General features: G+C 38.7%; 2 protein-coding genes across 6 annotated transcripts in view; one reads left to right on the top strand and one right to left on the bottom strand.

Moving 5' to 3' along the window:
* Positions 1 to 20,010, bottom strand: part of anks1b (ankyrin repeat and sterile alpha motif domain containing 1B) — a 261,822-nt gene that overhangs the window by 13,529 nt on the left and 228,283 nt on the right. For all 4 annotated transcript variants that reach the window (XM_061959543.1, XM_061959540.1, XM_061959542.1 and 1 more), the window contains exon 29: positions 960 to 1,055. In XM_061959543.1, the coding sequence (XP_061815527.1) occupies positions 960 to 1,055 (96 nt within the window). The remainder of the gene's footprint in view (positions 1 to 959; positions 1,056 to 20,010) is intronic.
* Positions 1,012 to 18,331, top strand: dram1 (DNA-damage regulated autophagy modulator 1). 2 transcript variants are annotated; one of them, XM_061959553.2, is made up of 8 exons: positions 1,012 to 1,097; positions 1,215 to 1,283; positions 6,613 to 6,680; positions 10,531 to 10,673; positions 10,744 to 10,921; positions 17,554 to 17,612; positions 17,690 to 17,782; positions 17,855 to 18,331. In XM_061959553.2, the coding sequence occupies exons 1-8, from the start codon at positions 1,045 to 1,047 to the stop codon at positions 17,891 to 17,893; spliced, it is 702 nt and encodes a 233-aa protein (XP_061815537.1). In that variant the 5' UTR covers positions 1,012 to 1,044; the 3' UTR covers positions 17,894 to 18,331. The 2 variants fall into 2 exon arrangements, with proteins under 2 accessions (XP_061815537.1, XP_061815535.1); XM_061959551.2 differs by having other exon boundaries at positions 1,028 to 1,283; positions 17,855 to 18,330.

Below are 20,010 nucleotides of genomic sequence, written 5' to 3'. Positions count from 1 at the left end.
GATGCCGATAAATGCGTTAAAATGTAATATCGGAAATTATCGGTATCGTTTTTTGTAATCGGTATCGTTTTTTATTTATTTATTTTATTTATTTATTAAATCAACATAAAAAAACACAAGATACACTTAAAATTAGTGCACCAACCCAAAAAACCTACCTCCCCCATTCACACTCATTCACACAAAAGGGTTGTTTCTTTCTGTTATTAATATTCTGGTTCCTACATTATATATCAATATATATCAATACAGTCTGCAAGGGATACAGTCCGTAAGCACACATGATTGTGTGTGCTGCTGGTCCACTAATAGTACTAACCTTTAACAGTTAATTTTACTCATTTTCATTAATTACTAGTTTCTATGTAACTCTTTTTATATTGTTTTACTTTCTTTTTTATTCAAGAATTTTTTTTTTTTAATAGTTAATTTTACTAATTTGCATTAATTACTAGTTTCTATGTAACTGTTTTTATATTGTTTTACTTTCTTTTTTATTCAAGAATTTTTTTTAAATTTATTTATCTTATTTTATTAATTTTTTTTAAAAAGTACCTTATGTTCACCATACCTGGTTGTCCAAATTAGGCATAACAATGTGTTAATGCCACGACTGCATATATCGGTATCGGTTGATATCGGTATCGGTAATTAAAGAGTTGGACAATGTCGGAATATCGGATATCGGCAAAAAGCCATTATTGGACATAACCGGAGAAAAAATACATTCTGTGAATATTCATGCAGTTTTCCTTATAGCAGAAAACCTAATTAATGAAATATAAAAATAGAATAAAAAAATTAATGTGATTCCCGGATCTATGCACATAATTTTTTAATATTCATAAAATATTTTTAAAAAATCAACGCAGTTTTCCTGATATTAAAAACAATGCCAGTATTTCCCCAACTGCTTCGTGGAAGTAAACACGCCATAAGAACATAGCATCCAAGTGTACCTCAACTCAAGGATGCAGGGGAGGAGTAGGTCGATCACTTCCAGGAAGAAGTCCTTTTTGAAGGAAGACGCCTCCACAACTGTACATGTCACGTGACTGGGGAAGAAACAAGACACTTCTCTCAGCAAGCACAATAAGGTCAGGCCAGGACGCGTGTCAGAGTGTTGCGTGGACTGTGTGGAAGCGGTGTGACATGTGGTGGTTCATGCAAGGTCTATGCTTCTTGCCCGTCTTCTTGGTGGTGTGGTCCTCCAGCACCTTCATCGTGTCCTACATTATCGCGGTCTTCAGGCGCGACGTGGACGTGTTGTTCCCCTACATCAGGTGAGTCTACACGTACAGCTAGAGAGTATATGATATATATATTTAGAGATAATCGTGCTTTATTTTCCTGCCGCGAACGACGAGTTTGACTTTAGTTTCGTTTTCACTTGGCTGAGAGACAATAGCGCTTGCAACTCTCGACTCCTTTTCGAAGGAAACTGAAACTTTAGAACTTATTCGCCATTACCAGCTTGGACTTTTACATCTCATGAAATACGATGACATGTTTGATGGATTCTCTACTACAGCACGTCGACATTAAACAGTTTGTTCAATGAACCAAATCTGAACAGTATATTTTTTGTCAGACTGACGACTGATCCTGACCAATAATAAAAGAAAAAAAAAAGGCATTTGATGTTCACTTTGCTGCGGCCTGGTTTGGTTCATGCTTGTATTTTTGTCATAATGCTCACATCAATAGAGGAATGAACATAATCATGAAATATATTAATATATTATATACATGCATTGACCACCAAACAATGTTTTCTGTCAATTATAACTCTTCTTACATACATTATATACATATTGTATACATCATACCAACTTTATTTACAAAGCCCTTTAAAAACAACCACAGTCCGATTCGATTCAATATCGATTCAATTCAAAATCGATTTTTTTTTTCCCTGATTCAAAACAATTCTCTATTCATTCAATACATAGGATTTCAGCAGGATCTACCCCAGTCTGCTGACATGCAAGCAGAGTAGTAGATTTTTGTAAAAAGCTTTTATAACTGTAAAGGACAATGTTTTATCAACTGATTGCAATAATGTAAATTTGTTTTAACAATTAAATGAACCAAAAATATGACTTATTTTATCTTTGTGAAAATATTGGACAGTGTGTTGTCAAGCTTATGAGATGCGATGCAAGTGTAAGCCACTGTGACACTATTGTTCCTTTTTTTTAAATTTTTTTTATAAATGTTTAATGATAATGTCAATGAGGGATTTTTAATCACTGCTATGTTGAAATTGTTACTAATATTGATACTGTTATTGATAATATTCATTTTTGTTTCACTACTTTTGGTTTGTTCTGTGTCATGTTTGTGTCTCCTCAATTGCTCTGTTTATTGCAGTTCTGAGTGTTGCTGGGTCGGGTTTGGTTTTGGAATTGGATTGCATTGTTATGGTATTGCTGTTTATTGTTTTGTTGGACTGATTAATTAAATAAAATATATATAAAAAATTTAAAAAACTACATTAAAAAAATAAAGATTTTTTAAAAATGAGAATCGATTCTGAATCGCACAATGTGAGAATCGCGATTCAAATTCTAATCGATTTTTTCCCACACCCTTAATATATATATATACACATATATAGAATAGAAAGTACTTTATTGATCCCTGGGGGAAATCCAGCATATATATATATATATATATATATATATATATATATATATATATATATATATATATATATATATATATATATATATGTATGTACATACATACATACATACATACCGGTATACACATATAGATATGTACATAGAAATAGCAAATACAAATTTGTTGATACAAAGCAGTTAAAGTTAAAGTTAAAGTACCAATGATTGTCACACACACACACTAGGTGTGGCAAAATTATTCTCTGTATTTGACCCATCACCCTTGATCACCCTCTGGGAGGTGAGGGGCGCAGTGAGCAGCAGCGGTGGCCGCGCCCGGGAATATTTTTTTTGTGATTTAACCCCCCAATTCCAACCCTTGATGCTGAGTGCCAAGCAGGAAGGTAATGGGTCCCATTTTTATAGTCTTTGGTATGACTCGGCCGGGGTTTGAACTCACAACCTACCGACCGATCTCAGGGCAGACACTCCAACCACTAGGCCACTGAGTAGGTAGGGATAAAAGTTGAAAAAGTTATAATCAGTTTAAAAAAGTTCAAAGTCTAATGCTGGGTTAAAAGCCAGTGAGTAAAAATGGGTTTTAAAAAGGGTCTTAAAAGTGGCCAAAGAAGGGGCCTGTCTCACATGGAGAGGGAGATTGTTCCAGAGTTTGGGACTCACAACAGAGAAGGCCCTGTCCCCTCTAAGCTTGCGCTTTGATTTGGGTACCTCCAGGAGCAGCTGAACAGCTATATATACACATATATACATATATAATAATGGATTATATGTATATAGCGCTTTTCCATTCACTATACACTCAAAGCGCTCACAGAGAAGTGAGAACCCATTCATTTATTCACTCTACATAAGCTGCATTTGTAGCGGTTAGACCAGGGATGGGCAAACTACGGCCCGCGGGCCACATCCGACCCGTTGGTCCTTTTTATCTGGCCCGCCAATTATTAGAACAGAATTTAACAAAAACCTGTTTTGAGAATTGCCACAACAAAACTGATACTAGACTTCGACTCACTTGAAAAAAGGGTAATCAACAACACTGCTCCCACTAAAAGAGAATGTAAGTGTTAATTAACCCTAATACCATTTTTATGTTTCTTTGTGGTTCTGATATGATATTGTTGAAAATAGATGTTTTATAATTAAATAGCCCATGTTTGAGAAGTCTGCTGTTAGGCCCCGTTTACACTGCACACCAAATCTGATTTTTTTTGCCCTCAAGTGACAGATCTGATTTTTTTTGGCCAGTCTAAACGCTCCAAAGTGCTTCAAATCTAATCATTTGACATCAGATTCAGTCCACATCAGGAGGTAGTCCTGAATCCAATTGGAATCTGATCTTTTCAAATGTGACTTTTAGGACTAGTTTATTATTCTTCGGTCAATGGTCAACAAAATAAACAAACAGTTGCACATTCATAGATTGAAAATGAAAATGAAAATGTTGCAGACCGAAAGGGTTTAGGCTGAAGTTGAACACTTATAGCGCCTAACCCTATAAACAATGTCAAGTACAAGATGAACTTCCGAAAATTATGAAATGTCCTTTGTACAACATATTATAAATACACATTATACACAACATGACACTGTTCAATTATATACACAGTAAAGGCATGTGAAATATCCTTATACGCGCGTTAAACCTTTGTACCAATTTATATACTATATACAAACAATTATACTTCCATTATTATTTATATCCCACATTTAGTATTTTAATTAACATTGATCATAGTATTAACTACTGTGTTGATTCAAGAGAGATATATTTTTCCAAGACATTGGTCTTAAAGTGTTTTTTAAATGTGTGAATGGACCTGGAACATTTTAAGGAATCATCCAACCCCCCTGACAGAAACACATCTACTTTTTAAGCTTGTTCTTATCTTAGCTTCAGTCTAAAACGCATTGCGACCTAAATACGACCCGACCCCAATGTGACTTTTTCGTCAGCTTTAGGCGAGCTACGTCTCTCGTGTGCGCCATAAAGATGCAGTCGCCAGCGAAAATGGATATTTCACCACAACATCCGGTTTCGGTGAGCAAAATCTATTTAAGACGAACAAATTTCCACATTTCCTCTACCTATCAGTCATTAAAAGATTACAACCCTCCCAAATATATTAGACTTTATACATCCTAATATACATTATATTACTTTCATATACTTACACGTAAAGAAATACTTATTTCATTTTTTTTAATTTTGTGGTAGTAGCAACTTACTCCCGGTCAACTTTCTTTGTTTTCATTTTATCGAAGTGCGCATGCAAGTAACATCGAGGCCACATTGGGGCCACATCAGGGACGCACTGGGTCATGTGCGCGTTTATCCTGTAGTGTGATAAAAATCACATTTTAATTGCAGTGTAAACATTCAGCTGGAAAAAAATCAGATCCCAAAAAAAATCTGATTTGGGCCACTTTGGCCTGCAGTGTAAAGATAGTCATAGTTCCAACAGATATGATATGCTTTTAAATGCATTATGTGCTCGCCCATCTGTCAAATTTTAAAAGCCAATGTGGCCCCTGAGCCAAAAAGTTTGCCCACCTCTGGGTTAAACAGACAGAAGCGTGGCTGCCAATTTGCGCTTACGGCCTCTCCGACCACCACCAAACATTCCTACACCAGTGTGAGCGGCACTGGGAGCAGGGGTGAAGTGTCTTGCCCAAGGACACAATGGCTGTGACTTGGATGGCAGATCGAACGGGGGATCAAACCTGGAACTCTCAAGTTGCTAGCAGTTGCTCTACCCACCGTCCTCAAATATATACACACACATACATACATGTGTGCATACATATACATGTATACATACATACATACATACACACATATATATATATATATATATATATATATATATATATATATATGTATATATACACATATATATACACACACACATCTCTCTCAAGATAATAAAATAAAATAATACTAATCCCTGCCTCCATGCCTGAAATGTATACTTTTTTACAAGCATAATTACCACTGGAGGAGTTGACTACATGGGACGGCAAAGCATGCTACACATTGAGCAGGACAACACAAGAAGCCATGCTAACCGCTAAAACTTCAATGTAAAGTAGTTGTCAATACATAGTATAGTATCGGTATATAAACGATACTAATTTGATTGCATCGATAATTTTTTTTCTATTAAGGTTCTGGGTTAGATTCCAAGCCTCAGGGTCTTTCTGTGTGGAGTTTGCATATTCTCCTCGTGACTGTGAGGGTCCTCTCCGAGTACTTTGGCTTCCTCCCACCTGCAAAGACATGCACCTGGGGATAGGTTGATTGACAACACTAAATTGGCCCTAGTGTGTGAATGTGAGTGTGAATGTTGTCTGTCTATCTGTGTTGGCCCTGTGACGAGGTGGCGACTTGTCCAGGGTGTACCCTGTGTGACTTGTTGAAGGGTGGACTAGCAAAGTAAGATTTTCATTGTACGGCAAACTGTCTGTTTAACTGTGCATATGACAATAAACAATCTTGAATCTTGAATCTTCCGCCCAAATGCAGCTGAGATAGGCTCCAGCACCCCCCGCGACCCCAAAAGGGACAAGCGGTAGAAAATGGATGGATTGTTATAATTACAAAATCTTTTTTTGTGTTTGTGTTGTTTTTGTTATTGTATACAAACTCAGGGAAATGTCATCTGATTTACAAGAATATTAAGACATTCTACAGTTAATGAAGGAAGCTTTATAAACATGTGTTATTGTGTTTACTTTAGTTAATTGCAATATTAAAAAAAAGATTTTCCGTTCTATAATCAATTGTCAAAGTATCAACTCAGGACTTGCTATCAAGTTAGATCTGAGGGCAAACAATTGAAACAGGAGATAATTAGAAAACATGCTCACTGTACTGTTATCAGGTGAGTGCATTCTGTTGTAAGTAAAATAATAATACAAAAATCTAATCTAATACTAATCTTGTCTTTTTTGGGGTATTCAGTGACACAGCTGCAAACCCCCCAGAGAGCTGCTTATTCGGCTTGATGACATTTGTTTCAGCATGTGCAGGTACTTTTTTTTTTTTATTATTTCATTTGCTATTTCAATATGCATAACTATATTGTATTATTTGTTTCATTTTCTATATATTTTTTTTTATCTCTCTTGTGTAGGGATGGGTATTGATTACATTTTGACCGATACTACTACCAGATTAGTACTTTTGAAACGCCACCCGAACCGGTACCTAAAAATAAAACAAAACATTCAAATGTTTGTTTAAAAAAAACAATGCTTATTTATCTTAGTGACATTAAAGTTGAACACTGAATACATCAATAATATAAATAAAATAAGTAATACATTAAAAAAATAAAGCCACTACTAATTGTCATAATTATTGCAGCAATACCAAAAACAATACAGAACATTGAGAACGAGCAAAAATCAAACTTGCTTGTGTGTTGATACAGTGTTTCCTCAATTATCACATGGTCGATTAATTTTCGCAAAGTAGGGACAGTGTTTATTGTATAATTTTCATGATTATTATATGCATTTAACTTCCTTATAGCCCTATCAACACAGCTTTCACACACTTATAAACACTTCCTTTACACTTAAAACACCACATTCACTCAAAAAAGGGTGCCAAAATGTCTTACATTGAGGGCCGCATATAAAAAAAATTAAAGGACGTGGGGGCCACTTTGTATAGTAGATTTTAAAAATGTTCTTGTTTGTTATCGTCAACGACCTATTTTCCCCTGACTAAAATAGGGCGATAACGAGTCACAGCAAATGAACATTGATGAAAACGACAAAATTAATTGACAATTCAGTTGACGAATAAAAAATGAAATCTAATCATATTTATTTTAGTCTTTATGCAGGTGGGACAAGTTAGGAATCCATCCAGTCACAGTAGCATGCAGGGGATATCCGATCAGAACTATAACTGCTAAGACACAGTGTTGGGACTTTTTCACTGGAAAACAAGCCTATATTGTAGGGCTGTAACAATAAACGATAACAATGATGACGAGGACAACACTCCTGACGGTTAGTATTACCCTTTAGAATGAAAATGATCTAAAAACCGATAACTCCACTTTTTATAATCTTGTGGGCCACGGCGGACTTACTGGTGCCAGCTCGCTAGTTTGAAAACAAGAGACATACGTCTTTCCCCGTTATAAACAACATACCCCAATCCAAACTTCTATAAACACATTACTGTCTGAGCATCTAAGCTATTCAGTTGTGCACATTGAACCTACAAGCTGTGCTCTCTTAGCACAGAGTTATGATGATCGACCTTTCCTCAGAGGAAAAGAGACAAGGTGTTTTTTATGGTGCGTTCAAGTACCGCTGAACAGAGTACGACAGACAACGCCCATCAGAAGAGATACATATTTAGAATATATATTTGTTGCACACTTTTCATATAAATACATCTTAAAGTGCTACTGTACAACAAATATTTACAGTACAACAATAAAAGATTAGCTAATAAAACAGATGAAATACTAGGACAAAACACTCCAGTGAAACTTAAACACAAGAAATGCAAAATAGTCTTTTTTTTAACAGGATGTCTATTTATTTTAGTTATGTTTAAAAAGCTTGTTGAGCACATTCCACAATAATAACGATAACCATGATAATTTTGGTCACAATAATCGTGATGTGAAATTATCATATCATTTACATCCCTGCCCTGCAATGAAGTGGCGACTTGTCCAGGGTGTTAAAGTTAAAGTTAAAGTACCAATGATTGTCACACACACACTAGGTGTGGCGAGATTATTCTCTGCATTTGACCCATCACCCTTGATCACCCCCTGGGAGGTGAGGGGAGCAGTGGGCAGCAGCGGTGGCCGCGCCCGGGAATCATTTTGGTGATTTAACCCCCAATTCCAACCCTTGATGCTGAGTGCCAAGCAGGGAGGTAATGGGTCCCATTTTTATAGTCTTTGGTATGACTCGGCCGGGGTTTGAACTCACAACCTACCGATCTCAGGGCGGACACTCTAACCACTAGGCCACTGAGTAGGTGTACCCCGCCTACCGCCCGAATGCAGCTGAGATAGGCTCCAGCGACCCCCCGACGCCCCAAAAGGGACAAGCGGTAAAAAATGGATGGATGGATTTACATCCTTATTCTGTATTGTTACACACATCATTACAATATGTATTCTACCCCTGGAAGATATAGAAGACATATGAACACATTTTACCTTTGCAAGGTAGACAACAAGACATGTTGTAAACCCTGTGGTTTCATTTTCTCTGGTAAAAATACAACTAACTTAAGGCGTCTTCCAAAGGCTAATCATCAGGACATCTACGTTAACTAATATTTCCAAATGACTCATATTGTCTTACTGTTAAGTGAGTAAAGGAGCAAGACTGCTTATTCTACCGCTACTTTTGTTGTACGTATAGGTGAGCTTGCCCGCCAATCTACAATAAAACTAGTTTCTTCTTGTGACCATTTTAGTCATGTATTATGCCACATTTGAAAAAAAATGCTACATTTCAAGTAAAACAATAACACACAATAAGGTTTAGTGTGAAATGTACCTATTGAAATATTCATAGAGTGCAGGTCTTGTTGTGATTTTAGTTTTTGAGATGCTCTGCAATAATAATTAATAAAAGGGCTTTCAAGACACCTTCAAAGATGCGTTGTCCGCTATACTTTATATTTTAGTCGACTAAAATGTTGAAGAATTTCGACGACTAAAACTAAATTAATTTAGATGACTAAAATATGACTGAAACACATTTTTGTCAAAAAACTATAACTAAAACTAAATCAAAAACATCTGTCAAAATTGACACTGATGCGGATGGTAAAACCAATTCAATGGAGGCCTATAGATCCATGCCAAACTATCTGAACCAAACATCCACACCTTAGCTTTGGGTCATAGAAGCAAATGAGTGTAATATCTCATCTTAACTCTTTGATATAGTTAATTTTCTTGTTATTAGTCTGCCAACTAAAACCTTTTTGAGAGCTTAAACACACTTTTTTGGGTGATTTCAGCCAGTTCCTTACATCCTTTTTTTGTGTAGCTCAATGTCCTAATCCGGGATGTGTTTATTTTGTGTGTCACGGGCCAATAAAAAACAAGCTGCAGGCTACAAATGGCCCCTCGGCCGCACTTTGGACACCCCTCATCTAAGTGAACTTGCACTTACAGACGTTGCTTGACAGCTCCATGTAAGATCTGCTACAAACTACTCTACTTCTACTTCCAGTTCAAAGCAATAACAGATGGAAGCCGTGCTGATAACTACAATTACAAACAATACCTCGAACAAACACTAGGGGCATAACTGTACGCAATGGTAAAATCTTTTAGAGTGTTTTTAGTAGGTATTGTGCTCTCCATTTACTTCATGGGGAAATACATTTTGTCTCTTGTATTAATGTTAGCATTTAGTCAATGATAAACACTGATAAACCTTGGGTTTATCAAAGTGTAGTTATCAATCATCGTTTTACGAAAATTTTGATTTAAAACGGTAATAATGTCGGTAAATTTCTCGCAGTTTATCAAAAAATGCTGTTAATCATTACATCCCTAGTGTCTACTAACAGGACGTTACTTGCGCAAGATCACCATCAAACACTTGTAGCTGGCTGCTGCTGCTTTCATTCAGCATCAAAATGAGGCACCGATAACGACCTCTTTTTTTATTCTGGTTATTAATGTTTACATCATCACCAGTGCCATTATGGAACAGAGGTTGGTTTTTTTTCAAACTTTTTTGGCAGTCACAATAAGATGAAATATGATCAAATCTGCTATCACATGAGGAGGAAGCAAACTTTCCAGAAATGTCGCACTTCTGTTTTTAGAAGAAAACGAAAGGGTGATTATGTTTGTGTGCGCGTGTCTTGCAGGCACGGCCACAATCTACGCCAGGTTCAAGTATGTGGAGAAGCTGAGTGAGGAAACCAGGGTGGTGAGTCCATGTCTGAATAGGACAACACAGGTGCTGGGAATGCTCTCCTGCTTGGGAATGTGTGTCGTGGCCACGTTCCAAGTGCGTCTTCACTCTTCATAGGTACTTTGACACGACTGACTGTCCAATAACCGCCTGTCTCTGACCTTAGGAGACGGCAGTGATGGTGGTCCACGGCCTAGGAGCCTTGCTCTTCTTCGTTTCGGGCGTCCTCTACATCATCCTCCAGTGTGTCGTTTCTTATAGCGCCTATCCGTACGGCTCCTCCATGATTGTGTGTCGAGTACGGTTGGCTGTGGCCGTCATCGCCTCTTTGGCCTTCTTCCCAAGTATCCTAGCACGTTTTACCACATACAATATACTGGTCGCTTCAGTATAGAGAAGGAAAGAGTAGCCCTGAGGTCATTCTCAGCCAGCAGCTTGTTTTTTATTGACCCTTAGCATATTGCAAAGAAAATATGGATAAATGATTCGGGCGTCCTATCCAGTCAGAGCCATTTGCTGGTCATCGCTTTCGAAATAAAACTTAAATTTCTGTATTTTTAAACTCTAAATCTGATATTATATTTTGACCTACTCAAATAGTGTATTGGCCCATCTCACGCAATTTGGTTTGATTTTTGTACAAGATTCCATCATCAAAGAAGACTAATTTGAGAAACAAGGACTGTAAATAACGGGAATTAGTTTTTAGCATAGAATTAAAAGAATGCATGAAATATAGCTACTCTTTTCGACAAGCAGAGCCCAGTGATGAAACCAGCCCATCAGTTTGTACATATCACAATGGCGGGATAGAAAAAGGCACACCAGAAGCAAAATGGATGGCCGAATGGTGGAGAACATCCAATCCATGAGCAGTATGGTCACCTTCACCGTAAAAAAGGATTTTTGTAATGACCTTTACTCTTTCTTTTTATAAACGCACAAAACTGAAATGTCACTTTTTTACCGTAGGAGCATTACTATTACTTCTATCACTAGCATATTACTTTTTTTTTTTTTTTTTTTTTTTTTTTTAAAGTAGAAAACAACCAAACCTGTGATACAGTACATTTTAAAAATACTCTGATAAAGTAGGACAAATTGAGTGACAATGTATTTAACACATACATTGTTGAAAAGGTATAACAGTGGTACCTCAACCAACAAGCACAATTAGGGCTATGACCAAGCTCGTATCTCGGAATACATGTATCTTAAAGCCAGACCCGTGTATAAAGAGAGTATGGCCAATAGAGATGCGCGGATAGGCAATTTATCTCATCCGCAACCGCGTCAGAAAGTCGTCAACCATCCGCCATCCACCCGATGTAACGTTTGATCAGAACTGCATCCGCCCGCCATCCGCCCGTTGTTATATATCTAATATTAATTTAAAAAAAAAAAAAGGGTGAAAACTACGCGAATTGCACCTTGTGCAGACAAGATTTTTCGATCGGACACGGAGGAATTAGCGATGTAAAAGACCACGTTGGGACAAAAAAACACAAGTCTAATGCCGTTGCTAGCGATACAAGTGGAAAACTTTCAACGTTTTTCGTCGCCCAAACAGATTCTTTGGATGTGATAAATGCCGAAGTTTTATTTACGGAGGCAATAATTGAGCATGGACTTCCAATTGCACTGGCTGATCACATGGGACAGTTAATAATGTAATGCAACCTTTAAAAATCATTACGCGGTGATCGCGATCCCAAAAATAAACTTTTCTTGCATGATAATGTCCAGAAAAATTCACTTTACATTACTATAGAGTCCTTTTAACGAATGAGTTTGATGGTTTATCACAAACCTTAAATGAAATTCCATGGCCACTGTCCTGCTCTCTATATCAACCAGGGTGAGCCCCACCCCTTTCGTGAGCGCACTGAGCGCGGAGTGACACCTTTTACGCGCCCCCGGCAACAGGGGTGGCAAGCAGGTAAGCTGCGCGGGCGGCGCGCGCGGAGTGACCCATGTTACGAGCCCCCGGCCACGGGGGTGGCGGGCAGGTAAGCTGCTTACCTGCTGCGCGTGACGCCGGCCGCGGCGAAAGCGGACGAGGCGGGGTGTCGGTGCGGTGGGCGCGGTAGTGACCCTGGACGTGCGTCAGGCCCTTCTCGCGGATCGCCTCAGCTACGGCTCCCGGTGGGGCCCTCTCGGGGGAAGGGGCCTCGGTCCCAGACCCCGGCGAGGCGTCCCTTCTCCCTCCGTAAAAGTGTCCATCTCTTTTTCTTTTTTTTCTTCTGTTGTGGCATATGCAGCAGGTGCCTGCTTGTTTTTCGTATGTGGGTAACAACATTTAACTATGTATATATATTTCCCAATTGGTTTAACTGCCACCCGCAAAAAAAAAAAAATAAAATAAAATAAAAAAAATATCTAATTAATCCGCCCGACCCGACCCGCGAGCGGATAAAATCTTATTTTTTTTAATTTCATCCGCCCGATCCGCGGATAATCCGCGGACTCCGCGGTTGTGTCCGCAAACCGCGCATCTCTAATGGCCAACTAAACGAGAGGCGCCATGATTGCTACCAATGACGTGTGTGACTATGGCCGTATGCATGCATTGCTGTCGTTCTAACGTTAGTTTTTATGACCAAATAAACCATATTAAGAGGTCTAAATATAGTTTTATATTCCGACCCATAAACTTACAATAAAACGTGCTTTTATTTTGTGGAAGTATAATTTTGCAGCCGTATTTGACACACTCTGCTCCTCCATACCAGCAGTGTTTCTGCTCCCAATAGCGCAATAAATGTAAAAAAAATACACGGAACGACCGAAAAAATAACTTAATACCCTCATTTTGCCAAAATCTTCCAATGTATTTGTAATCACTGTATGTAACATTCATTATGTATTATTCTAACTGATCTTTCGTTTTTGTAACATGCTAAGTGAATAAGTGTGTTTTTGTACTTATTTCCCCATATTTCTGCACAATAACTAACAATGGCGAGCAGTAGTTCAGCACACATTCTGCTTTATTCATTATTTTTGTATTTCTGGCTACATTATGCTGTATATTTTTGATATGAGGTTTCTAGTTCATTTTCTTATCTATGATTGCACAAAATGTGGTTTCTTTTGCTCTTTCAATGTCTACTCAGTCTATTTGTATTTGTGTTTGACTTTCACTTCTGCTGCTACCGAACTGCATTATTTTAGTTTTACTGAGATTCAAACATAGTCTGTTTTTGTCAAACCATCTCTTTGATTTATTATTTTCTTCTGTTATTTGTATTAGCTTCTGTGTTTTCTCTACTGAACAAAACACAGATGTTTACCGGGCACAAGACGCTGTAATCGGTGGCTCTCCAGGGTTGATGGCGAACCTTCACTTCCCATATTTGTCTTCTTTCCATGTTGTGGGGAAAGCGATGTAAAAGTTTTCTACAATTCTCACGGGTGGAGCAGCCCTAAGAGGGCATTTTTACACATCGAAAAATTAACAAGGAAGCACCACAAACACATAGTATTAGCTCAAAGTTGCCGCCTTTGACCAATCATTGAGGAGATCGCCTGAAACCGAGTTGGCCATACTCTCTTTTCTACATGACTCTGCTTGAAATTGGAATCAATTTAATCTGTGGTTAGCTCACCAAAAACATCACAACTTTACCATGCAACATGCCTTTCAAAAAGGAAAGCTCATTTTTAGATAAGAAATATTGTTTGAAAACAAAACAATATGAGTGTCTAACTCTATACTTATCACTATAACTGATCAAATCCATTATTTTCCATTTGAAAGCGGCTGCAGTCCATAGAGATGTTGGTTGATGGTTGGATATTTTCCTCTGGAGTTACAGTAGTAGTTACCCCTCACTGAGGCCGCACAGCTCGGTCATGGCGCGGGAAGCCCTTGTGAGCAGTGCCGCTCTGAATGCTGGTACTACTTGTGAGAACGGACTACTAAAGTTTAGCTCCTTCCAGCCGGCGCAAAAGCTGGCTCCTCCAGCTTCCAGTATGGCGTAGACTAGCATTGCTCGGCTTGAACTGCGTCGCATGTCGGTCATGATAGGGATGGTTTCCTTAGTTCAATGAATATCATCTGCTTCTCTTTCTTAGCACTGTCATTTACAGTCAAGAAAATAAGTATTTGAACACCCTGCTATTTTGCAAGTTCTCCCACTTAGAAATCATGGAGGGGTCTGAAATTTTCATGGTAGGTGCATGTCCACTGTATGAGAGATAACCTAAAAAGAAAAATCCAGAAATCACAATCTATGATTTTCTAACAATTTATTTGTGTGATACAGCTGAAAATAAGTATTTGAACACCTGTCTATCAGCTAGAATTCTGACCCTCAAAGACCTGTTAGTCCGCCTTTAAAAGTCCTCCTCCACTCCACTGTATTATCCTGAATCAGATGCATCTGTGTGAGGTCGTTAGCTGCATAAAGACACCTGTCCACCCCATACAATCAGTAAGACCCAAACATTCAGCATGGCTAAGAGCAAAGAGCTGTCCAAAGACACCAGAGACAAAATTGTACAACTCCACAAGGATGGAAAGGGCTACGGAGAAATTGCCAAGCAGCTTGGTGAAAAAAGGTCCAGTGTTGGAGCAATCATTAGAAAATGGAAGAAGCTAAACATGACGGTCAATCTCAATCGGAGTGGAGCCCCATGCAAGATATCGCCTCGTGGGGTCTCAATGATGCTAATAAAGGTGAGGAATCAGCCCAGGACTACACGGCAGGACTTGGTCAATGACCTGAAAAGAGCTGGGACCACTGTTTCCATGGTCACTGTTGGTAATACACTAAGACGTCATGCTTTGAAATCATGCATGGCACGGAAGGTTCCCCTGCTTAAACCAGCACATGTTAAGGCCCGTCTTAAGTTTGCCAATGACCATTTGGATGATCCAAAGGAGTCATGGGAGAAAGTTTTGTGGACAGATGAGACCAAAATTTACCTTTTTGGTCATAATTCCACTGTACGTGTTTGGAGGAAGAAGAATGATGCGTAGCATCCCAAGAACACCATCCCTACTGTGAAGCATGGGGGTGGTAGCATCATGCTTTGGGGGTGTTTTTCTGCTCATGGGACAGGACGACTGTACTGTATTAAGGAGAGGATGACTGCAGCCAGGTATTGTGAGATTTTGGCCAAAAACCTCCTTCCCTCAGTCAGATCATTGAAGATGAGTCATGGCTGGATCTTCCAACATGACAATGACCCAAAGCACACAGCCAGGAAAACCAAGAAGTGGCTTTGTAAGAACCATATTGAGGTTCTGGAGTGGCCTAGCCAGTCTCCAGACCTAAATCCAATTGAAAATCTTTGGAGGGAGCTGAAAGTCTGTGTTACTCAGCGACAGCCCAGAAACCTGACTGATCTAGAGAAGATCTGTGTGGAGGAGTGGGCCAAAATCTCTCCTGTAGACTGTGCAAACCTGGTGAAGAACTACAGGAAACGTTTGAACTCTGTAATTGCAAACAAAGGCTACGCTACCAAACATTAATGTTGGTGTTCAAATACTTATTTTCAGCTGTATCACACAAATAAATTGTTAAAAAATCATATATTGAGATTTCTGGATTTTTCTTTTTAGGTTATCTCTCATACAGTGGACATGCACCTACCATGAAAATTTCAGACCCCTCCATGATTTCTAAGTGGGAGAACTTGCAAAATAGCAGGGTGTTCAAATACTTATTTTCTTGACTGTACATTCACTTTCTCATGGTCGTAGAACAAAGATATGTCTATCTGTAGCTATAAGCTCATGCTAGTGAGGAGACAAATGTTTTGAGGCGGATTTTCCGGCATTCATTTGACATTTACTACGCCCCCGAGCAGCATGGCATTATGCTTCATGTTAATGATATAAAAAAGCAGAGACACAGCTCGTATCTAAAGATACTCGTAGGTTGAGGTACCACTGTATTTGGAGGAGTGGTGTTTGATTTTAGGACAAATAACTTAGTCGCAATATGCTAATATGTCCTCACGTGTGTTTCAATAAAACATTTGTTAACATAGATTGGTGTTAGGTACCAAAATGGACTTTTAGGTTGTGAAATATCTGCTCCGTTTGACAGTGCAAATATTTAAATAATCGCAAAACCTCTCTCTGGTCTTTTTTGGGCCCTTGGCTATCTTTCCACTCTGTCGTGGTTTTTCTTTTTTCGGCGCTCCGCTTCGCGCACGCACAATTTCTGTTTTTATTTACTTTTCTTACTTCTAATTAACCTGAGATTAAACTTGATCTGGGTTAATCTCCCCCATGTTAGTATAGCGAGGCCGGTGCTCCGCCTATAGAGGGCGCCCCTCCAACGTGGATCCTGATCTGAAGCGCCATTAGCCTAGGCCAGGGGTCGGGAACCTTTTTGGCTGAGAGAGCCATGAAAGCCAAATATTTCAAAATGTATTTCCGTGAGAGCCATATGATATTTTTTAACACTGAATACAACTAAATGCGTGCATTTTTAAGTAAGACCAACCTTTTCAGAGTATAATAAGTCTCTTATTCTTTTTAATAACATTGTTATTCTAAAGCTAACCAATAAAAAATATAATTCTTCTTACCATTAATGCGACTTCTTGAACAGGTGCGGTAGAAAACGGATGGATGGATTAAAATGCATGAGAATGTTTTATAATTTGAACGTTATTTTTAAAACAGATTACCAGCGGAATTATTCACTACTTATCGTGTTAAGCAATGTCAGCTAAAATGTATCTGAGAGCCAGATGCAGTCATCAAAAGAGCCACATCTGGCTCTAGAGCCATAGGTTCTCTACCCCTGGCCTAGGCGCTAAGCACAAATAAATAGGAATCTTTTTTCCTTGTCATCCGTGCGGCGTCCCCTCGTGAATACCGTCCTGGGTAATTGCTCAATTTTCAAACAGATTACTAAATATGCTTTTGCCGTATTACAGATTGAGATGAGTCTAAAAGGTGTGTCCAGTCTCTTGTAGCAACACTTTGTTGTTTCCTTACACAAAACAACCCAAGCTGTCGTTTGTGCCTTTTTCGTGAAACAAACGGACCTGCACAGGGACACAGGAGGCAAGGTACCGACCCCGACATACTGGGCACATCTTCCAAACATGTATTTGTTCATGCAACGACATGTTTCTTGTCTTTGCAGGATTATCCCTTCCATGTGGCCAGCGCCGTCTGCGAGTGGATTGTGGCCTTCAGCTTCGTCTGCTTCTTCCTCACCTACATCGATGACTTCAAAGTGAGCCTCACACTCTCCGCTTTTATGTTTGGCAGCGTTTTTTTTACGTACTTAATTGTGTTTGGCTTTCAGCGGTTCAGGTTGAGTGTGAGGACCACGCTGGAATCTTGATGGCCTCTTTTCAAAGCGTTTGCACACAAGACCTCATGATCTTCACCATTTTCTGTACGACAGCCACTTCCTGAATCATTTCCCACGCTGCTGCGCCGACGGCCACCCACACTCTAGTGACTCGTGTACTTTGCCTCACTCTTACGACATCAGCAGCGTGACACTTCTCGTCAAACACGAGAAGTTCTCCGGTGGTCACATGACATGTGAGCGTGTGACACCTTTTTCACATTTCACCGACTACTTTGTACGCACACTGTAGTTACTGTAGATTTTAATGACTGAATTTGTTAAGTGATCAGTGTTGGTGGCGTCACTAAATAAAGGGACAACGTAAAATAAATATTTTAATTGTAACTGCACTGTTCTGTTTATGGCATATTGGGCCCATAGCCAAACCCTCACAATAAAAACCCTTTTTACATGTTTTAAAAAAAAAACTCTTGTTCTGTATTTTTCCCCGCTTGTCTTCTTCAACTGGGAGTTGTTTTTTTGTCGATGTTTGGTTGCAGGATCAAACAAACACTGCGACATTATTTCCTATGAACCTGTCAAGTAAGAAGAAGAGGATGGATACACCCTCCCTTCCACAACCCTAAACTAACACCCTCCCTTCCACATCCTGCCTCCTCGGATTGTAAATAATCAAATGTAAATAATCTAATGTAGATACTTATTCTTATGCTTTCTGATCTCTCTCTCTATGTCCACTACTTGCTGCAAATATCCTACCAAGTCAGTCCTACACTGTTCCAATGTCCATTTCTCTGATGATGCAATTGTTGATGACTGAAGTGTTGATATCAAGCCCTCCCGGACTGTAAATAATGTAAATAATTTAATGTATATACTCTGATGATTATCTTGTGTGATGACTGTATATTATGATGATAGTATACAGGGCCGGCCCGTGGCATAGGCCGTATAGGCAAATGCTAAGGGCGCCGTCCATCAGGGGGCGCCACGCCAGTGCCACAAATGTTGGAGAAAAAGAAAAAAAGAAAAAAAAAAAGTTGGTACTATTGTTTCTAAATACAAAAAATAATCCCACGTTAATTAAAATGCAAAGTAAAGCCTATTTAATAGAAATATTATTTGTTACAACATTACGCCCCCTCCTCTCCCCCGCACGGTGCGCCCCCTCCCTTCCCGTATCATGACTCTTTTTGGACGTCACCACATCAAAAAATCAACACAGGGAAGAAAAAAGAGAAAAGAAGAGGAGGAGAAACGAGAAAAGACAGAGGTAGCAGGTAGGTAACGTTAGCCTGCATGAAATTATTTGTATGTTACAGAATGTGATAGTAACCTGGCTTTTTAGCATTAAGCTAATGCTACATGATTCGGCAATTGCTAATCAATAAATAGCTAGTTCTGTTTTAACGTCGGGTTAATATTGTGGAGGGGCTAAATTGTTATGGAAAATAATAATGTAATGTTAGCTAATTACAGTACTCCCACCTTACATTCCTCAGGGACATTTGTATTAGATCTTTTAAGCAGGTGTTTTTTTGTTTACATTGTTATTGCCTTCTGGTTAGCTAATGTTTGACCTGCAGGTAATAGTCACTTTTTTCCACCCCTTTATATATTAGGGTTAGTTGTAAGTAAAAAAAAAAAGGTCAAAGACAAAGCTATTCGGTTTCTTGTGAGTATATACACTTCACTGCCGATGTGGGGGGGCGCCACCTAAAATCTTGCCTAGGGCGCCAGATTGGTTAGGGCCGGGCTTGATCGTATATATCTGTATCATGAATCAATATAAGTGGACCCCGACTTAAAACAAGTTGAAAAACTTATTCGGGTGTTACCATTTAGTGGTCAATTGTAAGGAATATGTACTATACTGTACAATCTACTAATAAAAGTTTCAATCAATCAATGGAAGGGTTTCCAGCTCCGTGAAGGTGCTTCTCTGACGCCACCCAGTGGCAACTGTTAGAACTGCCGGAACAACTCTCAATTATAATGTATGCTTGGGAAATAAAAACTAAAAACAATTCAAGTTTTTTATAACTTATGAAATAATTGTCACATTCAATATTTTAAGAAGTATATTAATTTGGAAATGTGTGTTTAGATCTATGTATAAATATGACATAAATCAAATACATATT

Source organism: Nerophis lumbriciformis, linkage group LG05 (genome assembly GCF_033978685.3).
Source record: "Nerophis lumbriciformis linkage group LG05, RoL_Nlum_v2.1, whole genome shotgun sequence".
Lineage (NCBI taxonomy): Eukaryota > Metazoa > Chordata > Actinopteri > Syngnathiformes > Syngnathidae > Nerophis > Nerophis lumbriciformis.
The sequence above is the reverse complement of the archived record's forward strand: the minus strand, read 5'-3'. Positions and strand labels throughout refer to the sequence as shown.